This window comes from Taudactylus pleione, unplaced genomic scaffold, assembly GCF_031769625.1.
Source record: "Taudactylus pleione unplaced genomic scaffold, aTauple2 ptg000305l, whole genome shotgun sequence".
In the NCBI taxonomy this organism is placed as follows: domain Eukaryota; kingdom Metazoa; phylum Chordata; class Amphibia; order Anura; family Myobatrachidae; genus Taudactylus; species Taudactylus pleione.
In genome coordinates, this window is record NW_028284706.1 from 3,061,953 (window position 1) to 3,088,443 (window position 26,491).

At 44.8% G+C, this 26,491-nt stretch overlaps 1 protein-coding gene across 2 annotated transcripts in view; it reads right to left on the bottom strand.

Moving 5' to 3' along the window:
- Positions 1 to 18,037, bottom strand: part of DHDDS (dehydrodolichyl diphosphate synthase subunit) — a 50,935-nt gene extending 32,898 nt beyond the window's left edge. The window contains exons 1-5 of one of the 2 annotated variants that reach the window (XM_088442133.1): positions 17,899 to 18,023; positions 15,406 to 15,479; positions 15,105 to 15,221; positions 8,383 to 8,525; positions 2,063 to 2,179 (exon numbers count right to left, since the gene is read on the bottom strand). In XM_088442133.1, coding sequence (XP_088298259.1) covers positions 2,063 to 2,179; positions 8,383 to 8,525; positions 15,105 to 15,221; positions 15,406 to 15,468 — 440 coding nt within the window. In that variant the 5' untranslated portion in view covers positions 15,469 to 15,479; positions 17,899 to 18,023. Of the gene's footprint in view, positions 1 to 2,062; positions 2,180 to 8,382; positions 8,526 to 15,104; positions 15,222 to 15,405; positions 15,480 to 17,898 lie in introns of both variants that reach the window. The other variant, XM_088442134.1, reaches the window with a different exon arrangement.
- Positions 18,038 to 26,491: the final 8,454 nt, after the last annotated feature.

Below are 26,491 nucleotides of genomic sequence, written 5' to 3' on the forward strand. Positions count from 1 at the left end.
TTGGACGTCCAATGGACAGTCTGATGCTGCCGCTCTGAAGACTAATACAAAAAAAAAAAAAAAGAAGAAAATAAATAAAAAAAACTCTTAAAATAAAATAAGCTTAGCCCCCCTGCGCTAAGGGTGACCCGACTCCAGCCAGGCACCAACTAAAACTGAGGTGCGTGTGGCTCGGGGGCGGAGTATACAGGATGGACCCAGTGCATCCTGGGAGCAGCAAAAGCTTTAACTGCATGGTGCCCGTGGATTCAGATCCAGCTATACCCCAAGGTCAACCCTGTGGACACTGAAGCAGAAATTATATACTTGAATTCTACATGATAACAGAATTCAGAGGTACTAGTTGCATACATATGATTAAGTGCCAGGCCAACGTCAAGGCTCCTCTATACCGGCGTCCCTAACATTAAGGGGTTCACGTCCGAGGTGTAAGGCACCCCAAAAGAATCCAGCCAAGCACCATTCCCAGGGCATCACACAAAAATGGAAGACAGGTGATAGTGAAGTGTAAAGTATAGATGTGTAAAAGATAAATCAATAAGTGTTAATATAATAAGAAAGAATTAAAATTACATAGATAATAAACAAATAGAAAAGTGATGAAAAAGTATTTATGTGAATTAAGTGGTGATGCTCTGAAAAAGGCCCAGCCAGAATAACCCTGGTGTCCCCACGCCCAAACGCTTACCCCAAAATAATTATTGCTACCAAATAGTAGCACCCACTCTGGGTCATATATTTACAATTAATGTACTGCATGATAACAGCACATATATAAGCCGAGAGCTGACTCACCGAGGAGGTACCCCAGAAACCTCCAAATGGCACTATACGGACCAGCACATCCTCCCAATGCTGGCTCCCTTCATGCCTTTCAGAAGTACAAATAGAAAGTATGGTGGTCGCTCAAATCAGCTTAATGATATTGCCCAGGTGCTTGTAAAGGGTGGGGTTTACAATGAACCAGAGCAAAAAAAAAAAGGGATATTACCTCCAGCACACTGCAGCAATATTGGCAAAAATACTTGAATCCTAGTTGCATACATTTGCAAATATATGATTAAGCGTCTTGACATTGGCCCGGCGCTTAATCATATTTGCAAATGTATGCAACTAATACCTCTGAATTCTGTTATCATGTAGGATTCAAGTATTTTTGCCAATATTGCTGCAGTGTGCTGGAGGGAATATCCCTTTTTTTTTCTCTGGTTCAGTGTAAACCCCACCCTTTACAAGCACCTGGGCAATATCATTAAGCTGATTTGAGCAACCACTATACTTTCTATTCAAGTGTCATACATAGAAATTGAGAGACTGTGCATACTATCTAAGGAGAGGGAATAATTAACTCCTAGCTCAAAAAAAAGGACCCATTATGGTTTCCAATCTATAGATTAGAGATGGGGTTCTCAACTCCAGAACCACCACCAAGTCATGTTTTCTGGATTTCTTTAATCATGCACAGGTGAGTTAATCAGTTTTGATAGGTCAGTAATTATCCCACATGCTTCCACAAACATATTTTACCAACAACCCATGTTTTCAGGAATTCTGAGAGTTGAGGGTGAGAACCACTAGACTAGAGAATTCTTTTCTACTAAAATTAGACTTTGTAATTAACAAGCAGATGTTAATTACCAAATCTAAATGAAATCACTGTGGATATGTTACTAGAACCTTTGACCTGGAGATATTTGTAGAATATTTTTTTAATTGCTTAGTAAACAATATAAAATAATCTCTTAATATTTCAAGTGTTATTTTAAGATACTCTCATTGCAGATATAGAAATAGATATAGAAATTAGGAGACCAATATCTGGCCACTCATTAAAGCCACTTGAGTCAATAAAATAAAATCCAGTTTGGCTTATTGTTCTTGCATATATCATAATGAAACACATAAGTTAAAAAAAAAAAAAAAAGTGTATTCAATTGATTTCCAGAAGGAACAAAAACTACTATTGACTACTGTCCACTGAAGTCACAGGAGCAGTGACTCAAATAACAAAATACAGTCACTTTTTCAAAGCACTTTCAGCAGCATAATTACAAGCACTCACTTAGAGTAGTCCTTAGTTTCCAGGACTGCCTGGGCAATAAGCTTCTGGATGTCCAGCGGAAGCAAAGTTAAGTCACCCAGCACTCTAATACAGACCTCATGCTTCTGAAGTTTATCCCTGTATACGGAGAGAACAGCAGTGGTCAAAATTAGAATGTAAAATATAATTACTGCACCACTTAAGGAGGTAGAGTAATTTCAAATATATAATTTTATCAAACAAGTATATTGTACCAGCCATTGGCCGCGTCGCTAGTTGTGCAGGGTTTTTTCTCTCTTCCCATCTTTCCCCCCCTAATCTTCCTGTATCCCCTTGGGCTCAAATTTACCCCTAGTCTTGCCCCGATTCCTCCCGTCCTCCGCCTCTACTTTTTACTACGGTTTCTGCTCTTTAAGTGTTCTCCCCAGAAATTTTTCCCAGCCGGGTGGCATCAAAAAGTAGCCGGGTGGGGGCCTTCGCGTATCTCCCTTACCATTCCAGCCCGACAGGTGTCAGGCTGCTCCCCCACTGGCTCTCAGTCAAAAGTGCCCATTATGCAGTGTCCCTTGTATTTGTGCCCCTGTAGATTTCCCCTTTATGCATTGCCCCCTGTAGTTTTGCTGTGCCCTTATGCAGTGCCCCCAGGCTGAAGTAGTACCCTTATGCGGTGCCCTCAGACTGGCCCCTTATGCAGTGCCCCCAGACTGGTCCCGGTCCCAGGCCAGAACTTACCTTAACTTGCTCGCCGCTCGCGCTCCCACTCCAGCTGCCTCGCTCTGGCTGGATCTAACTAGATCCAGCAGGCGCACGGGGCAGGCTCCTCACGTCGCCTGTGACATCACCCACGCACTGCATCACTGGGAACGCTTGCCTCTGAAGCGATCAGAGGCTTTTTTAGCCTCTGGTCACTTCAGAGGCCAGCGTTCCACAGCAGGGGTCGGCGGGGGAAAGTGCCAGGCGGTAGGCTTTTTCTAACGGGCGATGCGCCCACAGAAAACCTGGGGAGAACACTGTCTTTTCTTACCTCAGTATCGGTTTCATTCTCCTCTCCATCTTTTCTGTCCTCCTTTCCTTTTCTTACTGCAGCTGCTGGAGGTAGTGAGTGTGCGCGCCGGGTGCATTGTCTCCCCCCCCCTTTTCTATGTCTGCCCCCCTTTCCTGTTACTGTTCTAACCCTTATTTGGCTCTCCCCATTATCCCACTTTTCCTAGCTCGCTCTTTATTTGTGCTCCCCATCTAACTTTACTCTCTCTCATCCACTTTGTGTTCCTACCATCTGTCAGCTCGTATATACTCCAGTTTATCAAAAACATAAATAGACCTTTAGCAGCCAAAACAGCGTTGATCAGTCGAGGCATTGACTCCACAAGCCCTCTAAAAGAGTCTTGTGGTATCTGGCACCAATACATTAGCAGCAGATCCTTTAAGTCCTGTAAGTTGTAAGGTGGGGCCTCCATGGCTCAGACTTGTTTTTCTAGCACGTCCTACAGATGCTCGATCTGATTGAGATCTGGGGAATTTGGAGGCAACACCTTGAACTCTTTGTCATGTTGCTGAAACCATTCCTGAACATTTTTTGAAGCGTAGCTGGGCACATTAGGTCACTGCAATCAGGGAATACCATTGCCATGAAGGGGTGTACTTGATCTGCAACAATATTTAGGTAGGTGGTAAGTGTAACAACCACATGAATGCCAGGACCCGAGGTTTCCCAGCAGAACATTGCCAAGAATATCACACTGAAGGCTGACTTCCCATAGTGCATCCTGATACCATCTCTTCCCCAAGTATAAGCAAAAAATGCTGTAGGTTGATTCTTTAATAGGGAAGTGGATTGGATACCCACCCCAGTTTGATGTGTACTGTATCCAGTAGCAGCTCCAGGCACGGGCAAGCCGGTCAGTCGCCCGGAGCGCTACTGTTTCCAGAGGGCGCAGGAAACGCCCAGCTCCCTCCCAGCGCTATAGGAGATATTTAAGCTCTGGGGGAGGGAGCGGAGGGAAGGAAGGGGCGGCAACACAGGACGGCGTTGGGCGCAGCACAGCCTAGTGCCGGCCCTGACTGTATCCAGGGCCAGTCAGAGCCTAAAATTTTATTGGTAAGTGAAGATAGATTTCGGTGCCCCTTTGTGGACTGCACAATTAAGCCAAGAGCCTGAAAAGTGGTTTTGTCTCATGGGAAAAGCCGTACCTACGAGCCACAAATTAACTCTGGACACAGCGTGCGCCATATGCAAAGGGGCCGTGGCCTTGAGGCCATGCCTCACACCACCATTTCGTCACTTGTTTGGGGGCATGCCCAGCACTCCCGGAGATGCTGGGCTCCCCACACTGCGTAGATGCCATGTGCACGCGCTTCTGGGTTAAGTGCCTGGAGCTATTAAATTATACCTCTTGGTTAGCCAGCCTTTAGCACAAAAAATAGCTTTAGACCTCGGGATAATTGGCAGGAGGTATTAGAGTACTGCCCTTAGTATGCCCACACTACACTTCACACACACACAGTACCAGTCAAAAGTTTGGACATACCTTCTCATTCAATGGTTGTTTATTTAAATTATTTTCAACATAGTAGATTAATACTGAAAACATCAAAACTATGAAAGAACACACATGGAATTATGTTGTAAATAAATCAAAATATGTTTTAGATTCCTCAGAGTAGCCCCCTTTTGCTTTGATGACAGCTTTGGACACTCTTGGCATTCTCTCAATCAGCTTCATGAGGTAGTCTCCTGGAATGGTTTTGAATTAACAGATGTGCCTTGTCAATAGTCAATCTATGGAATTACTTGCCTTCTTAATGTGTTTGAGACCATCAGTTGTGTTGTGCAGAGGTAGGGTTAGTACACAGTGGACACCACTATTTGACTACTGTTGTAATCCATATTATGGCACCAACCACTCAACTCAGTAAAGAGAAACGCCAGTCCATCAATACTTTACATTGAATGAGAAGGTGTATGTATGTATGTGTATATATATATATATATATTTTTTATCATTTCATTAAACATTAAATTAATTTAATCAACTAAATCACTTTATATAATGCACCCCCCTTCCTCTCTATCCCCTTCTCCCTCCAAGACAGTGACAGGCAGCAGGTGAGTGATGACTGATTACCCTGACTTCCAAAAAAATGTGGGCGTTCTGGGAGGAGCAGCAGCTCCTCATCACTGGCACACGCAGTCAGTCAGGCACAACATTGAAGCTGGAGGACACGGGACCACAGTCAAGCACATGCAGACAAGCACAGCAGGCGGGCAGCGCCGGCGTGACATCATCACAGCACATTGTGCAGCCAGAGGGGGCGGAGCTGGAGATTTACAAGGCACTGGCAGCCATAGTCCTGTAACCGGGTTGACATTAATGTCATGTGTTCGTGGATCCGGATCGACTGTCAGTAGAGAGATTAAACCAGCGTTCATCTCTCTATCCCGTCAGTGGTGCCGGTACCTGAATTGCGACCTGGCGGCTTCACAGCGCCCTCTGCCGACTGGCGCCCTACGCGTTTGCGCAGTTGGCGTAACGCTTGGGCCGGCCCTGCCTGTATCACATAGAATATCATATATCTAATTAATATCAAATCTGACACATCAAAATCAAAGCAGCCTCAATTCATTGCAATGTATTTTGTACATGATGGATAAATATAAGCCGAGTTTTTCAGCACATTTTTTGTGCTGAAAAAGCCCCCCCCCGGCTTATACTCGAGTGGTGCTCCAGGACCACAATGAAAAGTACCTGCTTGAGGTGGCCGGCGGTAGCAGTGCGAAATATCCCCGGGGTACGCTGCCCTGTCTGATTCCACTGCGCTGGTGACCTGCTCAGCTCTGTATGCTTCCGGGTGAGCGGCGCCCGCAAACACCCCCCCCCCGTGGACCGTACGCCAGAGCAGTTAGCGGCGAGGGATGCTGATGAGAAGCCGAGATGCCCTCACTAGTTGCAATGCGCACATCCTGACAGTGGGGTCACTGTTATCCAGAGCAGCATAACTGTGCACAAAATACTAGATGTAAATAACCCTCAGCTGCAGCATTGTTGATACCATATTGGTTTTGTTGACTCTTTTCCCACTTACAGAGCTAGTTTACTGTTTGTCTTTGAAATAAATATTCAAAAACATTTAACCTACTGATGCCTCAATTAATGTAATTTTATTGGTATCTATTTTTATTTTTGAAATTTACAAGTAGCTGCTGCATTTCCCACCCTAGGCTTATACTCGAGTCAATAAGTTTTCCCAGTTTTTTGTGGTAAAATTAGGTGCCTCAGCTTATATTCGGGTCGACTTATACTCGAGTATATACGGTAATTAACGTCGTCCCATCATCCATACAGTCGATATCAATACCTGAAACCACAATCTCCAAGAGGTCTCATTTCTTAGTATTTTGCACAGAATCATACAACAGAGGTAATGAAAGTACATGAATGAAGCAGTCATAACATTTAGACACAGCAGAATATTAAATCCTATTTTGATGCGCCTTAAAAACACAGTACATTACAACATAGTGATATATAATAAATTTCTGTGGTTGCAGGGTGCACTGGTTTTATATGTCAATAAATGTATATAGAACAGGAATAGTCCTGTATCTCTCTACAGGACTATTATATCCTGAGACAAGTAAGGTCTGTTTTGCTTGGAAATGCTTATGTCCACTTAATGGGTATAGGAATATATATAGACCTATGTCAGTGAGTCACAGAAATTAGAAAAGCCCAGGGAAAAAAGGTATATATATTACACCACTTCTGCTTTCCCTTGTCTATATATATCGAACAAGGGAAGAGAGAGAGTGGTGAACATTAACCCCAAAGGAAACAACAGAGCGCTTCTGCTGTCCCTGCTCCTGACCTCGTTTCCCCTGTTACTATAGAGCATTGCGGAAGGAGAGTCTCAGTCCGGCTGGGATGAGAGGGTGCTATGGAGCAAAAGTAAGAAAAGATACCTCTGGTTAGTTAGTTATGAAGTCAGGAGTGCGGCTGCCGATGGTATATCAATTCGGCTGCTAAGTGTAAGCAGACCAGTCAGGTGGACGCACGTTTTGCCTCTACAGGCTTGGTCATCTGGCGATCAGGTGACACCGGTAGTAGGGTCTATGCATGGCCAGGGATTGCGGAGCAGCTTCAGAGGGATAGTTGTGTGACCACGAGGGGAGGGAGGGTTGTACTTTCTGGCACCATTATTTCATGTGAAATATGGTTCATTATTACTGGAGGGTGGGGGAGAAGCAGGGGAGCTGTGCAGAGCAGTGAAGGGGCCTCCATTTTACTGTATCCATTCAACTGTGACCATTTTGTGGACTAGTATAGTGTGTATAACTAGTGTTCCCTCTAGCTCCGGCGGCAGGCAGGGCGCCGGAGCTAGAGAGGGCAATCTTGTGCGCGCAAAAAGGGGGCGTGGTTATGAAAATGGGGCGTGTCTATAAAACGCATCCCCTTTTCGTCATACTTGGGGGCGTGCCCTGCGCTTACGGACATGCCGGGCAGCCCCCAAGCGCTGCAGAAAGGGAGAATAGATGTCGGGCGCATGCGCCCGGCGTCTACTCTCCGGCGGTGGCCGGGTCACCGCATGTTTGTCCACCCGCGGGACACTGTGTCCCGCGGGTGAGAACGGCTCCCGCAGGCTGTTAGGGCAGGGCGCTTTTTGCCCTCCTCCTGGAGGGCAGGGTGCTTTTTGCCCTCCAGAAGGAGGGCAGGGCGCCGCGCCCCGCTAAAACAGCCTAGCGGGAACGCTATATAACAGTTGCATAACACACAGAGCTGTGCTCCTCACTCACTCCTGTAACTTTTCGGGGGACGGTGGTCTGGGACCTACACTTTCATCCTGGCTGCTAGATTTTTAGAAAAATTTGTCAAGCCCTGGCTTAATATATAGCAAAATGACAACTGCCATAAAATAAACAAAATAAATTACCAGCCAAGAGATGGGCGACAAGGCCACCCTATATGGATATTTATGTGGGATGTAGTCAGAATCCCGATGGTGAGAATGCAGACGGTCACAATTCGAACAGATTCCGATGGTGAGCATTAGGGTTAGGGCCTGGGGAAGGGACGGTTAGATTGCAGGAGAGGACGGTTAGGAATGTGGTTAGAATACTTACCAAAATCCGTCTGAATATCGACAGTAAGGAAGTTGCTGCTGGTATTGTGACTGTCGGCATTGTGACTGTCAGGATCCTGTACGCAACCCATTTTTGCACGTTTTGGATTAGCTAACTGTCCACAATATAACATTCTGCTATTTGTATAAAGTTGCATGTATGGAGTTTCCAAACCCTCCCTTCTGTTCTATTATGAATAAACATCCACCTTCAGGCTTCTTACTTCTCTTCTAGAAGACGTGTAAACTTTTGACGGGCGAGTTCCATTAGGCCTTCCACCTCCTCTTCGGAACGCTTGAAATTCTCAATGCTGAAAGCATACACGGTCACCTCACAAATGCCAAGGTTTAAACACCAACGCAAGGTCTACATGAAAGGAGAAAAACAGCCATAAATTGGTTTCCCTTCTAATTCCTGAAGATACACTAGCACCATGGGGTTTACACCTCACAACTTGGAAGCTGAAAATGTACATATTAATCAATATAGCTTCTGTGCAAATTATATACCCAGACATTAGACAGTTTATTAGTTAATTCAGAAAGCATAGACCTGGAAAAAGGCATGCAAAGTGGTAACCTGAAGCAATAACCAAACCAGGTAGAAACCATAAAACCCAATTCATACGGGAGGCTGCATTTTCAATCACTGCAAATCTGAAAAGATGAACAAATGCAGCAAGAGCTGTCTTTTATTAGGAGATGCCCACCGCCGGCTTCTCAGTTATTCTACATGTGTCCGAAGCCACAGCATTGGATAAACAGCGGGACCATCGGACCACTGAGCTACCCTATGGTTGCTTAGAATGTCTGCCACAACTAAATTGGTTGAGGCCAGTAATCTGCGCTGGAAGATGCAGTCGCTGGCTTCGACACACCTCCAAAACAGCATGTGTGTTTAACGCCACTCTCTGTCAGCGCCCTTAAACTGTTTAAAAGCCTGGAACAAAAAGTATGGAAAAGCAACTGGCATATAAGTTCCAGCAAATTAAAATCAGCACCTAATACCATTCAATTGAAAATAAGAAGACGTGTCAGATTAAAATGTTATCGCCACCAGCAAGGAAGGTGAAACACTAAAGTGCAGCTACAATAGGAGTGCAATGAAGCGCAAGATTTTCTCATCCAGGAAGACTGTTGAAAGAAGATAACATCCCAAAGAGAACTGGTGGGGTGATGGAGTAGGGGCAACTAGAAGATGGAATAAATAAAAGATGGAAGAAAATTACCAGCAACATAAAGAAACACTATAGTATAGACCTAGCTCCAACTGGCACTAAGAACACAGACTTTAGCATCATAAGCAAACTCATGGCTTACCACTCACAAAACATACATGCAGCGGTAACCCTTGTTTCTCGTACTAGCCAAGATAGGACCGTCAAACACAGACAGATTTGGAAGGATGGACCATATCAGAGTACCAAGAATAACTTTGTTGGGAACTGATAGAAATCACAACCAATCTGAGTCTCCAAAAGGTAAATTAATCAGAACAGCCAGTAAGCTGGAGAGATGCAAATCCAGGTCCTTGCTCTGTAAAGATAGAGCTCGCAAATAGACCATTGAAATGGCTGGGACGAACGTTTTCACTCATCATGTTAGCTATCTTCATGATGACCTGGGTGTTAAAAGAGGCCACTTGATGTTTTAGCTAAGCCACCACAGTGGCTGAGCTTCAGGATTTTGATTGGCTGAGTGGGTTCATGAGAGCATGCCTTATGGGAGCAAAGGTGAACTGCCATACCCCAACCGTGAAAGATAGTGTTCACTGTGGCCAATAGTAAGAGAAGCACAGAAGAGTCTATCTACTAAACAGATGAGATTGATTAATACACAATCACATGGAATAAAGGAGTCCGTGAGAAAGCTGAATGCTGTGAGTTATGTAAAGGGCCAGAGATCTTAAACTCAAAAACACATGTGTAATTTCATGCAGGTCAACAAACTTCAGGATTGTCCCAGCAACCCGTATGCAGTACCATCTGGTTTAGTGCAGGTCGTTTAGCCGGCAAGAACCAACACAGAGAGCACACTTTGACTAAGGAAGTCACCAGCCACACGAGAATGCTTGGAAGATGAAATGTAGTATTCAATTATAGTCCTTAGAGATAGGGATGTGGAGATTTCCTTTGCGTGACCTAATCAACAATCAAAAGGACTCCATGTTAAATCACACCAAATAGAGAAACTTGTTGAGTGCTTTTGCTGGGAGCCAGAATTAAATTGGAGTTGAAACCAAACACATTTGATAAACTGTAACCACTACATCCAAAAGCCCCTGAATAGTGTCCCAAACGCATTTGCTGTTAACTGGGAGTTAAAAAACCTGGGACAGGAATGATCAGTCTAAAAGGGATCTCTCAAAATAAATATTGTACCCTCTAAAAACTGTGTTGCACACATTCAGTTAAGCATGGAGTGTGATTAGCAAACACACAGATTTATTCAATATTGGGGATTCCTATTACACTGGTGCTAAAAGCTGCTCAAGATTGAGCCCCCACCTCAAATGTCACCATATTTCCCGCAAACTCTTAAAATAATAATTTGAAGGGGCTCAACCTAAAGCGAAATATAACAACAAGATAGACAACACTTAAAGATACATCCCTTGCAGTGTGGTTGGTCTCAAGCAGGGTTTCTTTCTTCTCTTCCTCACTCACAGTCAATTGTTTTGTTCCCAAAACCATAGATAGTGTGTACATGTAAAGGCTCATACACATTGGACGATATGCTGCATGAGCGATATCGGTAGCGACGGGCCCGGCATTAGTAAGTGCATAAAACGTGCCAAAGCCAGCAATGATGAACGACGGTGTGGTGGGGGGAGCGGGGCGGCATCGTTAACCATATCCCCAGATTGAGCTGGAAGAAGGGAGCGTGGAAGAGCTCCTGCAGAAAAAAAAGACGTCCGAAGTCCTAGTGGGCGGCGGCACGGAAGAGAGCTCAAAGGCTGACGCCCACTAGGTGAAGAGGACACCAGAAGTCCTGGGGATGTGGCAGTCGCGCAAAAGAGCTAATTGGCTGCCACCTCCCAGGTGAAGACACTGGAAGCCCTAGTGGGTTGGCGCCCACCAGGTGAAGACGCCGTGGAAGTCTTGGGGGAGGTGGTAGCCATGTAAGAGCTTGAAGGTTGCAGTCCCCGCCCAGGTGAAGCTAAATAAATTATTAAAACATACGGGGTTATGTTGTTATTTTAATATTTCTTTTACAGGGGTACTATAGGTACCAGCGGGCGCTTAATGCCCCACTTGCTGGTACTTGTGGTTCTCCAAGTACCAGCATGTGGGGGAGGCTTGCTAGAACCTGTAGTTTACCTGCAAAAGACAATATTTTTACTTCTTCCTTTGCACTACACTTTTACATAATCAGCTATCAGCCCTAGCCTGGGGTGCCCTGGAGAGGGGCACCGCTTTATTGGGAGAAGTGGGGGGGGTTCCCTGGCCTGGGCTGACTAGTGATCAGGGGTAATGCTTTGGCCGGGGGACCCAGTGAAAGGGTCCCCCTGGCTGTGGCATTGCTACCCCCGCTAAAAAGGGTCCAGTACTGTTTATGGATAATACAGGGGACCTCTACGCTTTTTGTCCCCTGTATTTTCACAACCAGGACAGACTGTGCAAAGCCCGGGGCTGGTTGTGTTTTAGGGGAAGGGGGATACGCCATTAAAAAAACAAAAAAAAACAATTGTTTTCAATTTGTTTCTTTTAACACAGATGCATGCACTAATCTCCCAGATCAGTCCATGCATCTGTCTGATTTTTTTTTTTCAGATGCGTGCAGAATGGATCGCACTGATCGGTGCATGCAGTCAGCCATCTTTAGATCTTGCACGATAGTTCTTATGTCAAAATGTGCTGTTTAAGCACCATATCGTGTCCTGGAGTGCCAGGGAGAGTTCAAGGGAAATAGTTTACAATATCGCATCAAGAGCACATCGCTCCGTGTGTAGGGGCCTTAAGAAGCCGTTCAGGGCTGGGACCATGAGCGTCAGCGAGTCCTTCTGTCCCCCGCTGCTGCCACTGCCTCACACGCCTGTGTCCTGCCCCCCGCAGCAGTCTCTCCCTCTGCACCCCCGAAACACCTCCTGTGTGCTGTCCCCTCCACCACCAGCGCTAGTGTACCATTTTGTTGCCCTTGTCCCCTGCAGTTGGCCAAGTTTGCTGCTCCTGTCCCTGATGGTTAATAAATTCTAAAAAAAGCAATGAAATTCCATAGACAAAAAAACCTTACGGTTTCTTACCAGCATTTCCCAAAGTGTGTTAGGAAAAGTAGAAAAGAATGAATCAATTCATTATTATATCTTTATCCAGGAAGGTTCACATATAATATGCCATATAGTAAGGTATAATTTCATCTTACTTCATTTTGATTTTTTTTAGGCAGCAATAAGGTTCAGCATCTATCTATATAATAAGCAAAGTGTGTGTGTCCGTCTGTTTATCCTTTATGCACGGCCAGAGTTTTGTACCTAGCTCCACCAGATTTGGCATGGTGGTGTAGTTTGACCAGGATTAGGATTTTGCCTTGGTTTGAACTTCATCGGGGCCACACACTGTCACACAATCCCATAAAAACGGGATAACAGGTTCTGAGGCTGAAGGGCTGGCTTCATACACAGTGTCACACTCTGGCAGGCTCATGAGCAGCTCAGCACTCGATAAATTCAGTCTTTGATCCTGGCAAAGCTTAGCATACAGAGTTTACAAACAGCAAGGGATATTGATTGCAGCCACACATTGCCACTGTGGACAGGCCCCCTTCTGTCTGGAAATGGGACTCTAGTCCTGGCATTCTTCCCCTGATGACAGCCCTGGTAGACATGGTTTAAAATGTTGATCTGCAGAGTGATTTCAGGGGGTGATTCAGCTGCAGATAGAGTGACGGATCACACAGATTCACTGCACATGTGCAGTATGGGTCCACAATCCTTCACACAGTCCGGCAGTGGACTGTCAGTGATTGAGTCCGCTGCTTTTTCTGGATTGGTAGCGAGTGACGACAGATGTGTGTCACCAGCATTGGGGGAAGTGGAGAGGCCAGGATCTCCGTTGACTGCTGGAGATTTCCTAGCCTGTTACTCATCTGGGGCGGCTGGCTTGTCCCATTAAGGCTTCTGAATTTCTGCCACTCAAACTAAAAAAGCAATGGACGTGTTCCTTGCACAATACAGATACAGGGCCGTATTCAATTAGATGCGAAAAGCAGTTTTCTGCTGAAAAGTATCGCGAGTGACATAATTTCGCCATGCGATACATCTCCTCCGTATTCAATTCCGCTTTCTTTTCGCCGGTGCGGAAACTTAATGCAATGGAACCTGCGAAACAGTTTCGCCTATGAATAGGTGTCGAAAAAAAGTGCAGAATTGGGGTTTTGAGGTGCAAACCTTGGAAAACTCCCCTGCATCCTTGGGACAATCCTCCAAAAGGTAAACTTCGTCAAAATAAAAAAAAATACTTTAGATCACCCCAGGAAAAGTACTTTCATTTTGGGGGATGAAAAAGCCCAAAGTTGGGAGCCACATTTAAAAACTAGCGAAACAAACTCCAGGCAGGTAAATTTTTTACTATTTTTAAAACTTCACTTTAGCAACTTTAACATATGCTAGCACCCATTTTTATGTACCCCAAATTTGCAGGGACTACTTATTTTCAACAAAAAACACTGCTAAATGCTATTCTTTACCACTTATGCAAATATGCTAAATAGCAGCTATTGAGATCATTCAAGTACCCCAAATACCTTCAGCAGGCCTATTCGGGGATATATATATATATATATATATATATATATATATATATATATATATATATATATATATAGATCCCCCATGTCAGTGCATCTTTTGGGGAGTGTCAGGCCGGTTTCCCCAAATCTGACAGTACTTTTCGCATGTTACAGTTTCGCCGGGTCCCATTTTCACTGATTTCTAATTTAATAAGAGGATAAGCGGGGGCACGTGCGATACTTTTTCGTATGAAAAACCAGTGATGTCAGTGAAAAGTACAGGACTTTTCGCGTCTAATTGCATATGCCCCACGGTATGCCATCGCATACCGTAAACTGCAGATTCAACACACTCAGAGTGAGATTGCTGTCACTCACAAAATGGTGGAGCTGCTAATACACAGAATTGTGTGCTCATTTGAATACACACATGCAGTCTATGCAACGGAGGTCTGAGCAAAAGATAGAGCTGCGCAGATAGGATAAGAGTGGGGTGGATGAGGGAGACAGAAAGGCATGGAGATAGTGGTGGGCTGTGGAGATTAAGCAGCGCACATGGGGGGGGGGGGGGGGGGGAGCCAAAGTGATACAGATGGGTGGAAAACATTGGTGCGGATGAGGAAGGGGGGGGGGGGGGCAGAGTGAGACAGTTTGGGGGGACAGAGCAACGTGGATGGGGGAGTACAGAGTGGCATGGATGTGGGAAGACGGAGCAGCGCAGGTGGTACTTCCTACGGGTTGCTGTCTGAGGCTAAAACACAAGCATTTATAGTTGACAGTGTTTACAGCTTCAAAGTGAGTCAAATAAAACACACACTATTTGTCTCTATTGCAGATATAGAGGTATGGGAACCCCCACACAGAAACCCCATGTGAGGATTTGGAGGAAATAGACAAGAGTAGGGATTAGATATTTGCAACTAGGTACCTCTCAGACATCCACCTGCATCTTCCCACTATATCACTGGAGTGGTTGGACACAGTCAAGAGTGGGGGAGCTGCCATATTTACAGATATAACATTGACATAAGAGGTCTTATACTCAACTTCAAATTGACACTATGATGAAACTGGTTAGCTTACTGTATGTCTTTGTATATGGTCTGCAAAGAAGGCTGTAGTGTGAAGGATTTACCCTTTGGTGCTTAATCTCAATTACAAACTTAAATGACAGTTGTTCATATGATCCTTTGTAGCAGAGGCAGGCATAGCATCTAACCTCTGCAAGCTTTTCAAAGCCCTGGGAATGGCCCTCTTGTCTCTCCACATGGCATTTTTGGGCATATCTTCGGTTCCCATCCATGATGAAGGCAACATGTTTAGGCATTGGGCCAGCCTATTGTAAATAAATAAATAAAAAAAAAAGTCAAAATATACTGCATTATCGCAAATATTGTTAGACTAATTATACATATCATTAATAACTGGCAAATAAATGTGAATGGAGAATCCACAATTATTACATAGGCTAGATGTGTTATACTACTTTATAGTAAAATGTCTGTATTAAAGATGCTTACCTTCAGCACATTTGCACACAGCCGTTCAATCAATGAAAGCTCCTTGTCCCGAATCCAAGACATGATGAGTCCAACTTAGAAAATAAGAGCGTTATGCAAGCAACAAAAAAATGTGTACCAAACAATAAAAACCATATGTACAATTTGTATTTTATTTTCAGTGAACCTGTAAATGTTGGGGCTAAAAAAAAAAAATGAAATTATTCTCATAAACCTATGCACTCTACCATGTCAATCTAAAATCTACCAGTTCACTAGCGTGAAGGGTGCTGTTCCCTGCCTGATTTCAAAAGGGCAGAATGCATCCTGCCCTTTTGGCGGCGCCCCGCTAAAACAACCTGCCGGGTACCGCAGTGACCTGCGGGTGGGAAAAATAGCAGTGCAGCGATCATGTGCCCGGCATTTATTCACAGACAGGAGAACTTGGGTGCAAGTGTCGGGCACGCCCCCAACAGTGACGAAGAGACACACCCTTTTCTTGTGGTCACGCCCCTTTTTGGGGCACTCACAGAAGTGCCTCTATCTAAGTCCGGCGACCTACCCTGCGCGGGACTTTGAGTGAACACTAAACGCTACTCCAACTCTATAGATTAAAAGTAATTTTACCGTAAAAGTACCATTTATCACAGATGTATTCCTCTAATACAAGTCAAACAGAACATACCTTAAGCAAAAAGTCGGCAGTAGTTTTAAGACATGTCACTTTGTCAAAAGGCTTTGACCGATCGTTTTAAAGCAGTAACAGATATAAATGTTAAACCATCCTAGTTTAGAATTAATTTCGGTTGCTACTTTAAATAAATCAGCACCTCTGACAAACCAACGTTTAGTAAATCTACCCGTAATAGATCCGTGATTAAAGAGCTTACAATTTAGAGCGAAAGGAAATAAAAAACAGCCATAAAAAAAGTCCTGTCATTTTTGAGTGTAGATAAATAAGATTTTTTAAATGTGTGTGCACGTGTGTGTGAGAGAAATGAAAAAGACTGATACAAAAAGCAGGAATTTACATAAATAATGGTAGCCTTACCTGATGACATTCTTATTACAAATATAAGCTTACATTTTTTTTTTATATATATGTAATAAGCTTAATAGCAATCTTAATGAATATAAGGCAACACCCACTGGCCAAATTAATGATCCAGAACTAGCAATGACTGGTCATGTTTTGAGCATACTGTATCAAATTTTCTATAAAAACAAAAATCTACTTAGATGAATAACATAAATCGTATGCAATATGCACAAGAATTATATAATCTTCCTTGCTGCTCATGACAATGGAATACTTCATACCAGTGGTTTTTGAATCAGTGCCCTAGACCAGGGGTTCCCAATCATGGTCCTCAAGACACACTCAAGGGCCCCATACATCAGCGACGGATTGGCCCTATCCTGCAACCCGGCATCGCAAAAATCCAACATGTTGGATTTTCCCGATTTGACGATCGCGATCAAAAAAATTACGTGATTGTCTAATCGGGAAATTTAACATGTAAAATTTCAGCGATCCTGCGACGGACAGCTGAACATCGATGGGGGGCGGTCTGCGTTTTCACCCAGAAGATCTGCATTTTCATTTACATTGCTACATCGCAACAATCCGTCGCAGATGTATGGGCACCTTAACAGTCCAGGGTTTAAGGATATCTATGATTAAGCACAGGTGAATTAATTAATACCACATTTATTTTGATTTAACAATCTGTGCTCAAGCATAGATATCACTAAAACCAGGACTGTGTGCCTTGAAGACTGAAGTTGGGAATAACGGTGCCCTAGAGAAGAGGTTCCCAAACAGTTCAGGTATCCATGGTTGATCACAGGTGGTTGAATCAAATTGAATGAGGTACTAATTATGTCACCTGTGCTCACCCATGGATCTCTCTAAAACCTGAACTGTTGGGGAGCCTTGAGGACCACGTTTGGGAACCTCTTGTCTAGAGTACCAACATTTTTTCCACAGCACCACTAAGCTAAAAGTTTCTTATTGAGAAACTCAGCAAAAAATATTAAATGAGGGTTTTGTTTGTCCATATATTATATGATTGGCAGCCACCAGCATTGGTTTTGCCTACTGTACTGACCAAAAATTATTTTATTTGGTACTGGACCACCAACCTGTGGCACCCCTGCAGCACAAAGTTTGGGAACCAATTCTTTATACTGTATCATACAGGGTTATTTTCTGAGCTATAGCTATATGAGGTAGATAACAACTGGCGTATGAAACTATTATCATTATTTCAGAGAACCCTAACGCGAGGCATCCATGTCACATGAAAAAGAAATAGAATCTAAGCTGGTCATAAGATTTAGGAATGGTATTCTTCGGAACTACAAGTCCCAGAATGCTTTCCAGTGGTTATCCGAGCATTGTACTCCAGAAGCCTGATAACTACAGGTCACCCGAACAGCATCAAATAACCACGACCAGCTGCTTTATGTTACAAAGCTATCAGATAACAGTCACACAGAGAATTCCCTTACCCCAGTGTCATCACCTCCGTCTCCTTCCCATGAGAGACACTTCCGCAATCACAGGCAGCAGCAGCCGGCCACAGGCAGCGCACACTGCTGAGGTCACCCCGTCCTCGTCTTGTGACGTCATTGTGTGGGCGGAAACAATGGGCGGAGTCAGTGAGTGGACAAGACGTTATGTAATGTATAGGAATAGGACCTATTACAAAGGCGCCGGCCTGGGCTGCTGCACCTCTTGAGTCCTGCTATAATGTAGTGCCTCTTATTATAGAGATCCTCCCAAGTGACGTTGGTCTGGAAAAAGCATGGCTTTGCTTAACTGCTTTCCTCCTTGAAAGAATACTTAAAAAAATGAAATAACTAATTTTAAACCTTTATATGGAGTGCATCTATTCATATTTGTTTCTGTCGAGTTAAACCACTTTAGCAAATTGTCTTACAGTTAACCGAACTAACCAGGGTACTGCAATGCAGTGATAATCTCTCTCGAAGCGAGTGGTACTGTTAATTACAATGGATGATTGTTTTTATTTTTTTTGTACATATATGTAGAGACAAAGCGTAGGGCCATGGAATTGTAGAGATGGAAGCCTGGCATTGAATATCGCAAAAATTCGTCATCATCGCGATGGTTATAGTATAGGCCGAAAAGGGGACAGGGCCTCTCAGCACCTCCGCCCACGTCACTGTAGGGGTGTGCCCAGCACGTCCTCTATTCTGCTGCACACCAGCGGCATGTGCTACTCCTCCACAGCCAGCCATTGGATGGGCATCGGAAAGCTGCATCCATGCTCAGTGCTGTCACTCAACACCTTAGACCAGGCCTGTGGCTCTCCAGCCATTTTGAAACAACAAGTCCAAGCATGCTTTACCAGCTGATTATTGGGACGGTATACTGGGTCTTGTAGTTTCACAATAACTGGAGAGCCACAGGTTAGCCAGGCCTGCAGTTAGATGCTGCATTGCCGGGTATTGTTCCCAGTGCCGCAGCTCCACACATTTAAACACCTTACAGTAAGCCCTATTCCTGGCGCTTTACTATTTTTCTAGCACAGCCTGTGAAATGACAGTTAAAAGCTGATTGGTTGGCACTTTATCTCCCTAGAATTGATAAATCTCCCCCTCGGAGAGAATGGACATCTGCTCTGCACCCATCTCTTTTTGCACTTCAAAATATAAAGGTGCCCTGCTCAGCAGTACCATGTCCCAAAAAAATTGTCAGTGAGCCCAATGGGGCATATTTAATTAACTGCAAAAGCCACAGTAACAGGTCCCGTTGGCTTTGGCAAGTTTTCTAAAGAAGTAAATGCTTGCAGTCTATAGAATTGCGTGCAGAATCTGCCCCCTTTAGTAGCATAACATCAGAAATACTGATTATAGAATACTATAAGGATACAAATGGAAGGCTTGTGTTTTGGATAATGCATAGACTATGCTCTACCTAGTTAACAATTGTGTAACTGCTACTGTTAAAATATACAGAATGGTTTGTGGTGCTGGCAATCTTTTCCCTTTTTTATCCAGATTTAAATAAAGGGAAACAAACACTAAATAGGAGCCTTACTTGGGTGAGAGTGAGTAGGAATAAACCTAACTAAACTGTGATGTGTGGGAAACAGGGAAGAGCAGATGTCCAGATGTGATGTTATGGATTAAGGGGGTGAAGCAGAGGATCAGGAGGCGCAGCATGTGAGGTCCCCGATGGGAATACAGTAATCACATGCTACCTATGGTAATATGCAGCATCATTCAGCTGTGCACTGAGCACTTTAGTTGGTAGTCATCTTTGCACTGTTCTGCCACCGGAAACCCGTCAATCTAGGTAGTCAGTCACTAGAATTGTGGAATATAAAATCATGAGCAGTCTTAACCTGGCGGCGAACCCTGCCCCTCCGGTACCCAGATCACATGTTCTATCGACTCCACTTACACTACACTGGTGGTATGTAAATATATCAGAGGTTCCCAAACGCGGTCCTCAAGGTTCCCCGACAGCTCAGGTTTTAGAGATAGTAATGGTTGAGCACAGGTGGTTAAATCAAATTGACTGAGGTACTAATAAATTCACCTGTGCTCAGCCATTGATATCTCTAAAACCTGAACTGTTGGGGAGCCTTGAGGACCGCGTTTGGGGACCTCTGAAATATACACATAATGTCAGCATCTGTTCGTAGTAATAGCTAAATTCAGGAGATGGACTTCCTCAAAACTGTGTCAGTAGGATGCAGTGAGCATTTTGGGCGTTATTGATGCTTCCATAATTTCTATATTCATCAATCCAAATCAAAAGAGAAAAATAGACTGTCATATCTTGACATAATATAGCTGCAACATTACTAAATGAAGTACAAACAACTGGAGGAGGTCAATAGGCAAACAGCCAATCAGAAATGGCTAGGTAGTGCTGTTTGTCATCATCTTGTATCTTTACCAGATCTCCTGTAACTGCAAGAGATAAACCTTACAAGAAGTGTAGATGAAGATGCGTCCAAGTCTAATTAGGCTGCATCACCAGGGGTTATGCATGGTAGGCTGCATCACCAGGAGATATACATGGTATACAGGGGAGTAGCGAGGATGGCTCCAGTGGAGTGCCTGCTCAGGCCAGGGCGCTGGAGATCAGCCATTTGATGAAGGGCAGAGTACCTGCTGAGCTGAGCATGAAACACATAAAGAGATTAGTACCTCTAGACGGGGCATGGTGTGGATGGAGCGGCGCTTGTGGTTCCGCCCACACCACGCCCCCAGTATGGATGCACTGATCTCTTTATGTGCTTCAGGCTCAGCTCATCAGCAGGTGATTCCCCCCACCCCTCCCCAGTCGAATGGCTGATCTCCGGCGCCCTGCAACAGTAAGGAGGGGGGAAGGAGATCTGATTAAGGGGGAATATCTGTGTGTGTGTATGAGTGTGCGGGTTGGTCTGTGAGGTGGGGAGATCTTTGTGAGCGGGAGAACTGTGTGTGTGTGTGAAGGGGGGGATCTGAGTAAGGAGAAGATCTGAGTGAGGGGGGAGCACTGTGTGTGCGAGGGGAGGCTGAGTGAGGAGGGGCGCTATGTGTGAGGGGTGTCAAAGTCAGATGATTGAATGGAATCATTTATACAATTATCTGTCGACACTATCGTCCCTTGTCTGATAGCATGTGAACGGCACGCTAGTGTGTGCCGGTGCGAATTCAATACAATTACATGCGAACACACACACGCACCCACACACGCTCACTTATAAAAAGGTTCCCACACATTATAAATAATAACCAGAGTTATTAGAGGTATTGTTAGCTAATAAATACGATGTAAAATGTATTTATAAGAGATCTAAGGTTCAGAATACAGTGGACATGTCATGTTTGGTATCATACTAAATCTCTGTTTATTTGCAGACATCCGTTTCTATCGGCAAATAGATCGCACTGTGCGTACATTAGTTATGGATAATAGGGAGTTACTGATTAGAATGCCATTTTCTGTATGTAGTGTTGTAGCCAGTTTAAACTCGTTCTTCGGTGGGAAAACGCACAATAGAGACTGTTGGAGAACTGACCCATACCCCTGATGACACCATATGAACTGACCAATGACCAGACTGGCTTGAAGCCGGGACCAATGAAAACCTGCCAACTGTGTCCTTTGTTTCCAATGTAAACTGAATTGAATATAAACCTGAGTCCAGCACTCAGTCATCTCCATTTTGTGACCGCAGGCTTCAGGACTGAATGCATGCTGGATTCAGTGCACTAGCGTATGTATGGGCTGTACTATGTATTTTTCTATGTTATATTATCTGAATTGTTAAACTACTTTATTTGTTACCCCTTTTCATATAAAATATTTGTGCGATTGGAAAGCAATTTCATTTATAGCGACTAGACGGCATTAATAGGGGGGAGAGCTGTGTAAGGGGGAGTGCTGTGTGTGTGAGGGGGGAGTGCTGTGTGGGGGAGAGCTGTGTGTGTGAGGGGAGGCTGAGAGAGGGGAGAGCTGTGGTGGGGTCTGAATAAGGGGATCATGTGTGTGTTGTGAGGAGGAGATATGTGTGAGAAGGGGGAAGATCTGAGTGAGGGGGGAGAGCTGTGAGAAATGTATACACTGTATATATATATATATAAATTAATATGGAGCCAGAGGCAGTATATTGCATATCGCCTTGTGAGATCTTAATCCGGCTCTGGGAATGAACACAAGGGAGGAAGGGTGGAGCCACGGGCAATAACAAAGAAGCCGGTTATCACCCCTGGCTTCTCCTCTTTTGCACCTCTGAGGTGGGTCCCACCTACTACCCTGGTCCTGCCGTCAGCTGGCACGGTTTGCACAGAGGAGAGAACATGGCTGCTGTGTCCCTGCTGCTGTGGAGAGGCCTGAGCCAGGTGCTGCTGATGAGAGGCCTGGGTCATGGCACCTGTGACTGGGAGGAGCCTGAGAGGTGAGTCTGGTGAGGTCACGCCTGACTGCTCTGACACTAAATGCCAATAAGGGGCACTACCATGGCATGTGTAAAAGGGAAACTGTGTAATAACTTAAATAAGGGGCAATATTGTTAGGCATAATATGAATAAGGGGCACTACTGTGGCATAATGTGAACTATGGACATTTCTGTAGCATAATATGAACTGTGGGGACTATTGTGTAGCATAATGTGAAAAAATAGCCAAAACTGTGGCATAACACAAATTAATGGGCACTAATGTGTGGCATAACTTGCACTGTGGCCATTATTGTGTAACAATGTGAATAAGGGGTACTACAGTGGCGTAACATGAATAAAAGACACTACTGCGTGGCGTAATGTGAATGAGGGGCACTACTGTGTGGCATAATGTGAATTGTGGGCACTTGTGTGTTTTATTTTTAAATGGTGGAATTACTTTAGTGTGTTGGAACATATCTAGCCCTCCATGTCCCAGTTTGATACTTCCTCATGTTTATTTTCATTTCCCTTTAATTTGCTCCTACATGGTGGACACGCCCCCCACCTGGCACACTTGGGGGGTGGGGGCGCGGTAGCACACACATGCTCCGGGCGCCATGGCTACATGGTACACCTCTGGTGGTATAGATATGTGTGTATATTTCCATCATACAAATCAACTATGAAAAATAATTTCAGGGAGATTGAAAACGCAACACCAAATCTTGTGGCACTAAAGAGGCGTGTCATAAACTTGACTTCTGCCCTACTATAAATGAGCACAGCTCTGATGTTTCATCAGTTTTCAAGTTATATAACCACCTACCTGCCTTGAGCTTGGGTTGCTGACATTAATATAGGCCTAGGCTTCGGCTGTCAGGTTGCGGCCTAGGATCGGCCGTTATTCACCTTTGTGGTGGCTTCCCCTGGTCTTGAGGTCAGACGTCAGGTGCAGCGGAGGGTATTCTACCTAGTACCATGTGAACTGCTTGGGACTACTGTGTGCCTGGTTTCTGTGGTTGCCATCATGGATGCGGCCATGACAGTTTGCATCACCTGACGACTCCATACCCAATGGTAGCATGATGGTGGTCAGCTGATGCTGTCCACCAATGATCTGCTACTGCAGGGGATAAAGCCAGACTGCAGACCACAGGAAGTTGTTTGAGCAATGTTGTCATTTTCCAGTGTCTGCTGATGCTACTTTGTTCCAGGTCTGTCCTTGTGTTACTCCTGTGATTACCAGTGCTCACTCTTGTGCTCCAGTGTGTTCAGAATATCTCTCCTGTGCTTGCAGCAATTACCAAGTCATTGTACTCCAGTGTGTTCAGAATATCTCTCCTGTGCTTGCAGCAATTACCAAATCTTTGTGCTCCAGTGTGTTCAGAATATCTCTCCTGTGCTGCAGCAATTACCAAGTCATTGTGCTCCAGTGTGTTCAGAATATCTCTTCTGTGCTTGCAGCAATTCCCAAGTCATTGAACTTCAGTGTGTTCAGAATATCTCTCCTGTGCTTGCAGCAATTACCACATCATTGAGCTCCAGTGTGTTCAGAATATCTCTTCTGTGCTTGCAGCAATTACCACGTCATTGTGCTCCAGTGTGTTCAGAATATCTCTCCTGTGCTTGCAGCAATTACCAAATCACTGTGCTCCAGTGTGTTCAGAATATCTCTCCTGTGCTTGCAGCAATTACCACGTCATTGTGCTCCAGTGCGTTCAGAATATCTCTTCTGTGCTTGCAGCAATTACCACGTCATTGTGCTCCAGTGTGTTCAGAATATCTCTCCTGTGCTTGCAGCAATTACCAAATCACTGTGCTCCAGTGTGTTCAGAATATCTCTCCTGTGTTGCAGCAATTACCAAAGCATTGTGCTCCAGTGTCCAGCCTCAGTACCGCTGTCACTCTTGTGCTCCAGTGTGTTCAGAATATCTCTCCTGTGCTTGCAGCAATTACCAAGTCATTGTACTCCAGTGTGTTCAGAATATCTCTCCTGTGCTTGCAGCAATTACCACGTCATTGTGCTCCAGTGCGTTCAGAATATCTCTTTTGTGCTTGCAGCAATTACCAAGTCATTGTACTCCAGTGTGTTCAGAATCTCTCTTCTGTATTGCAGCAATTACCAAAGCATTGCGCTACAGTGTGTTCAGAATCTCTCCTGTGCTTGCAGCAATTACCAATCACTGTGCTCCAGTGTGTTCAGAATATCTCTCCTGTGCTTGCAGCAATTACCAAATCACTGTGCTCCAGTGTGTTCAGAATATCTCTCCTGTGTTGCAGCAATTACCAAAGCATTGTGCTACAGTGTCCAGCCTCAGTACCGCTGTCACTAAAGCATCCAGCCTCAGTACCGCTGTCACTACAGCATACATCCAGTGTCTGCTGATGCTACTTTGTTCCAGGTCTGTCCTTGTGTTACTCCTGTGATTACCAGTGCTCACTCTTGTGCTCCAGTGTGTTCAGAATATCTCTCCTGTGCTTGCAGCAATTACCAAGTCATTGTACTCCAGTGTGTTCAGAATATCTCTCCTGTGCTTACAGCAATTACCAAATCTTTGTGCTCCAGTGTGTTCAGAATATCTCTCCTGTGCTGCAGCAATTACCAAGTCATTGTGCTCCAGTGTGTTCAGAATATCTCTTCTGTGCTTGCAGCAATTACCAAGTCATTGTACTTCAGTGTGTTCAGAATATCTCTCCTGTGCTTGCAGCAATTACCACATCATTGTGGTCTAGTGTGTTCAGAATATCTCTTCTGTGCTTGCAGCAATTACCAAGTCATTGTACTTCAGTGTGTTCAGAATATCTCTTCTGTGCTTGCAGCAATTACCACGTCATTGTGCTCCAGTGTGTTCAGAATATCTCTTCTGTGCTTGCAGCAATTACCACGTCATTGTGCTCCAGTGCGTTCAGAATATCTCTTCTGTGCTTGCAGCAATTACCAAGTCATTGTACTCCAGTGTGTTCAGAATCTCTCTTCTGTATTGCAGCAATTACCAAAGCATTGCGCTACAGTGTGTTCAGAATCTCTCCTGTGCTTGCAGCAATTACCAAATCACTGTGCTCCAGTGTGTTCAGAATATCTCTCCTGTGTTGCAGCAATTACCAAATCACTGTGCTCCAGTGTGTTCATAATATCTCTCCTGTGTTGCAGCAATTACCAAAGCATTGTGCTACAGTGTCCAGCCTCAGTACCGCTGTCACAAAAGCATCCAGCCTCAGTACCGCTGTCACTACAGCATACAGCTTCAATACCGCTGATACCACAGCTTCCAGCCTCAGTACCGTTGTCACTACAGCGTCCAGTCACAGTACCACTGTCACTACAGCATCCAGCCTCAGTACCGCTGTCACTACAGCATCCATCTTCAGTATCACTGTCACTACAGCATCCAATCCTCAGTGCCATTGTGCTTCCTAGATCCTCCGGTGTATATATTGGAAGCTATGCAGAGGTATAGCATATTTCTGGAAGAAACATCCACTAGGGCCACTGAAGCAGGATTCTCTATTCCTGTGAGTACCAGTCACCTGATCAAAGGATTGTGACCTGCCAGCTGGGTGCAGCTAAACCCATATCCCGCTTGGAGGGGTCACTGGAGAACACCTCTCAGCTGGTTAGACTCTGCACCTTTGATCAGGTCTCGCCAACGACTGCTACTCGTGGATGAGGAGAGCTTGTGTACAGGCCCCCATGTCTCAGACTTCCTCTTAGCACTGAACCTCAGCTTGTACCCCTCAGCAGGGGATTCCATACAGCTGGTTGTGACAGTTTGCTCAGGCACAAAAAATATGCAAGCCGCCGGGTTGGAGGATAAGGTGGGGGTTTTTGAGTCACTCTCTCGATTGGAGGCTCATGAGACATTTCTGCAGGTTGTGGGGCAACACCTGCAAGAATTTTCAGGGATATTCAAAGAAAATGTTTTTGCTTCTTCTGTATCGTCTCCAGCTACTTTTGAGTGCCACCAACGAAATCTCCTGTGCCTGGTTCTCCTAGTCTACTCTCCTCTATTGCAGGTGAAAGCTTTAAGGCTTTGAGTCTATCTTCCGGGGATCCTCTGTCTACATCGGACACTGGGCCTGATTCAGAGCCGGACGCTCTGACAAGAGCGCTTGCTCTGAATCAGGGCCCTCCTACCTAAAACCTCCTGGCCGCTCGCATAGCTGTGGGTGGCCACCCACAGCTTATGTGAGCGGC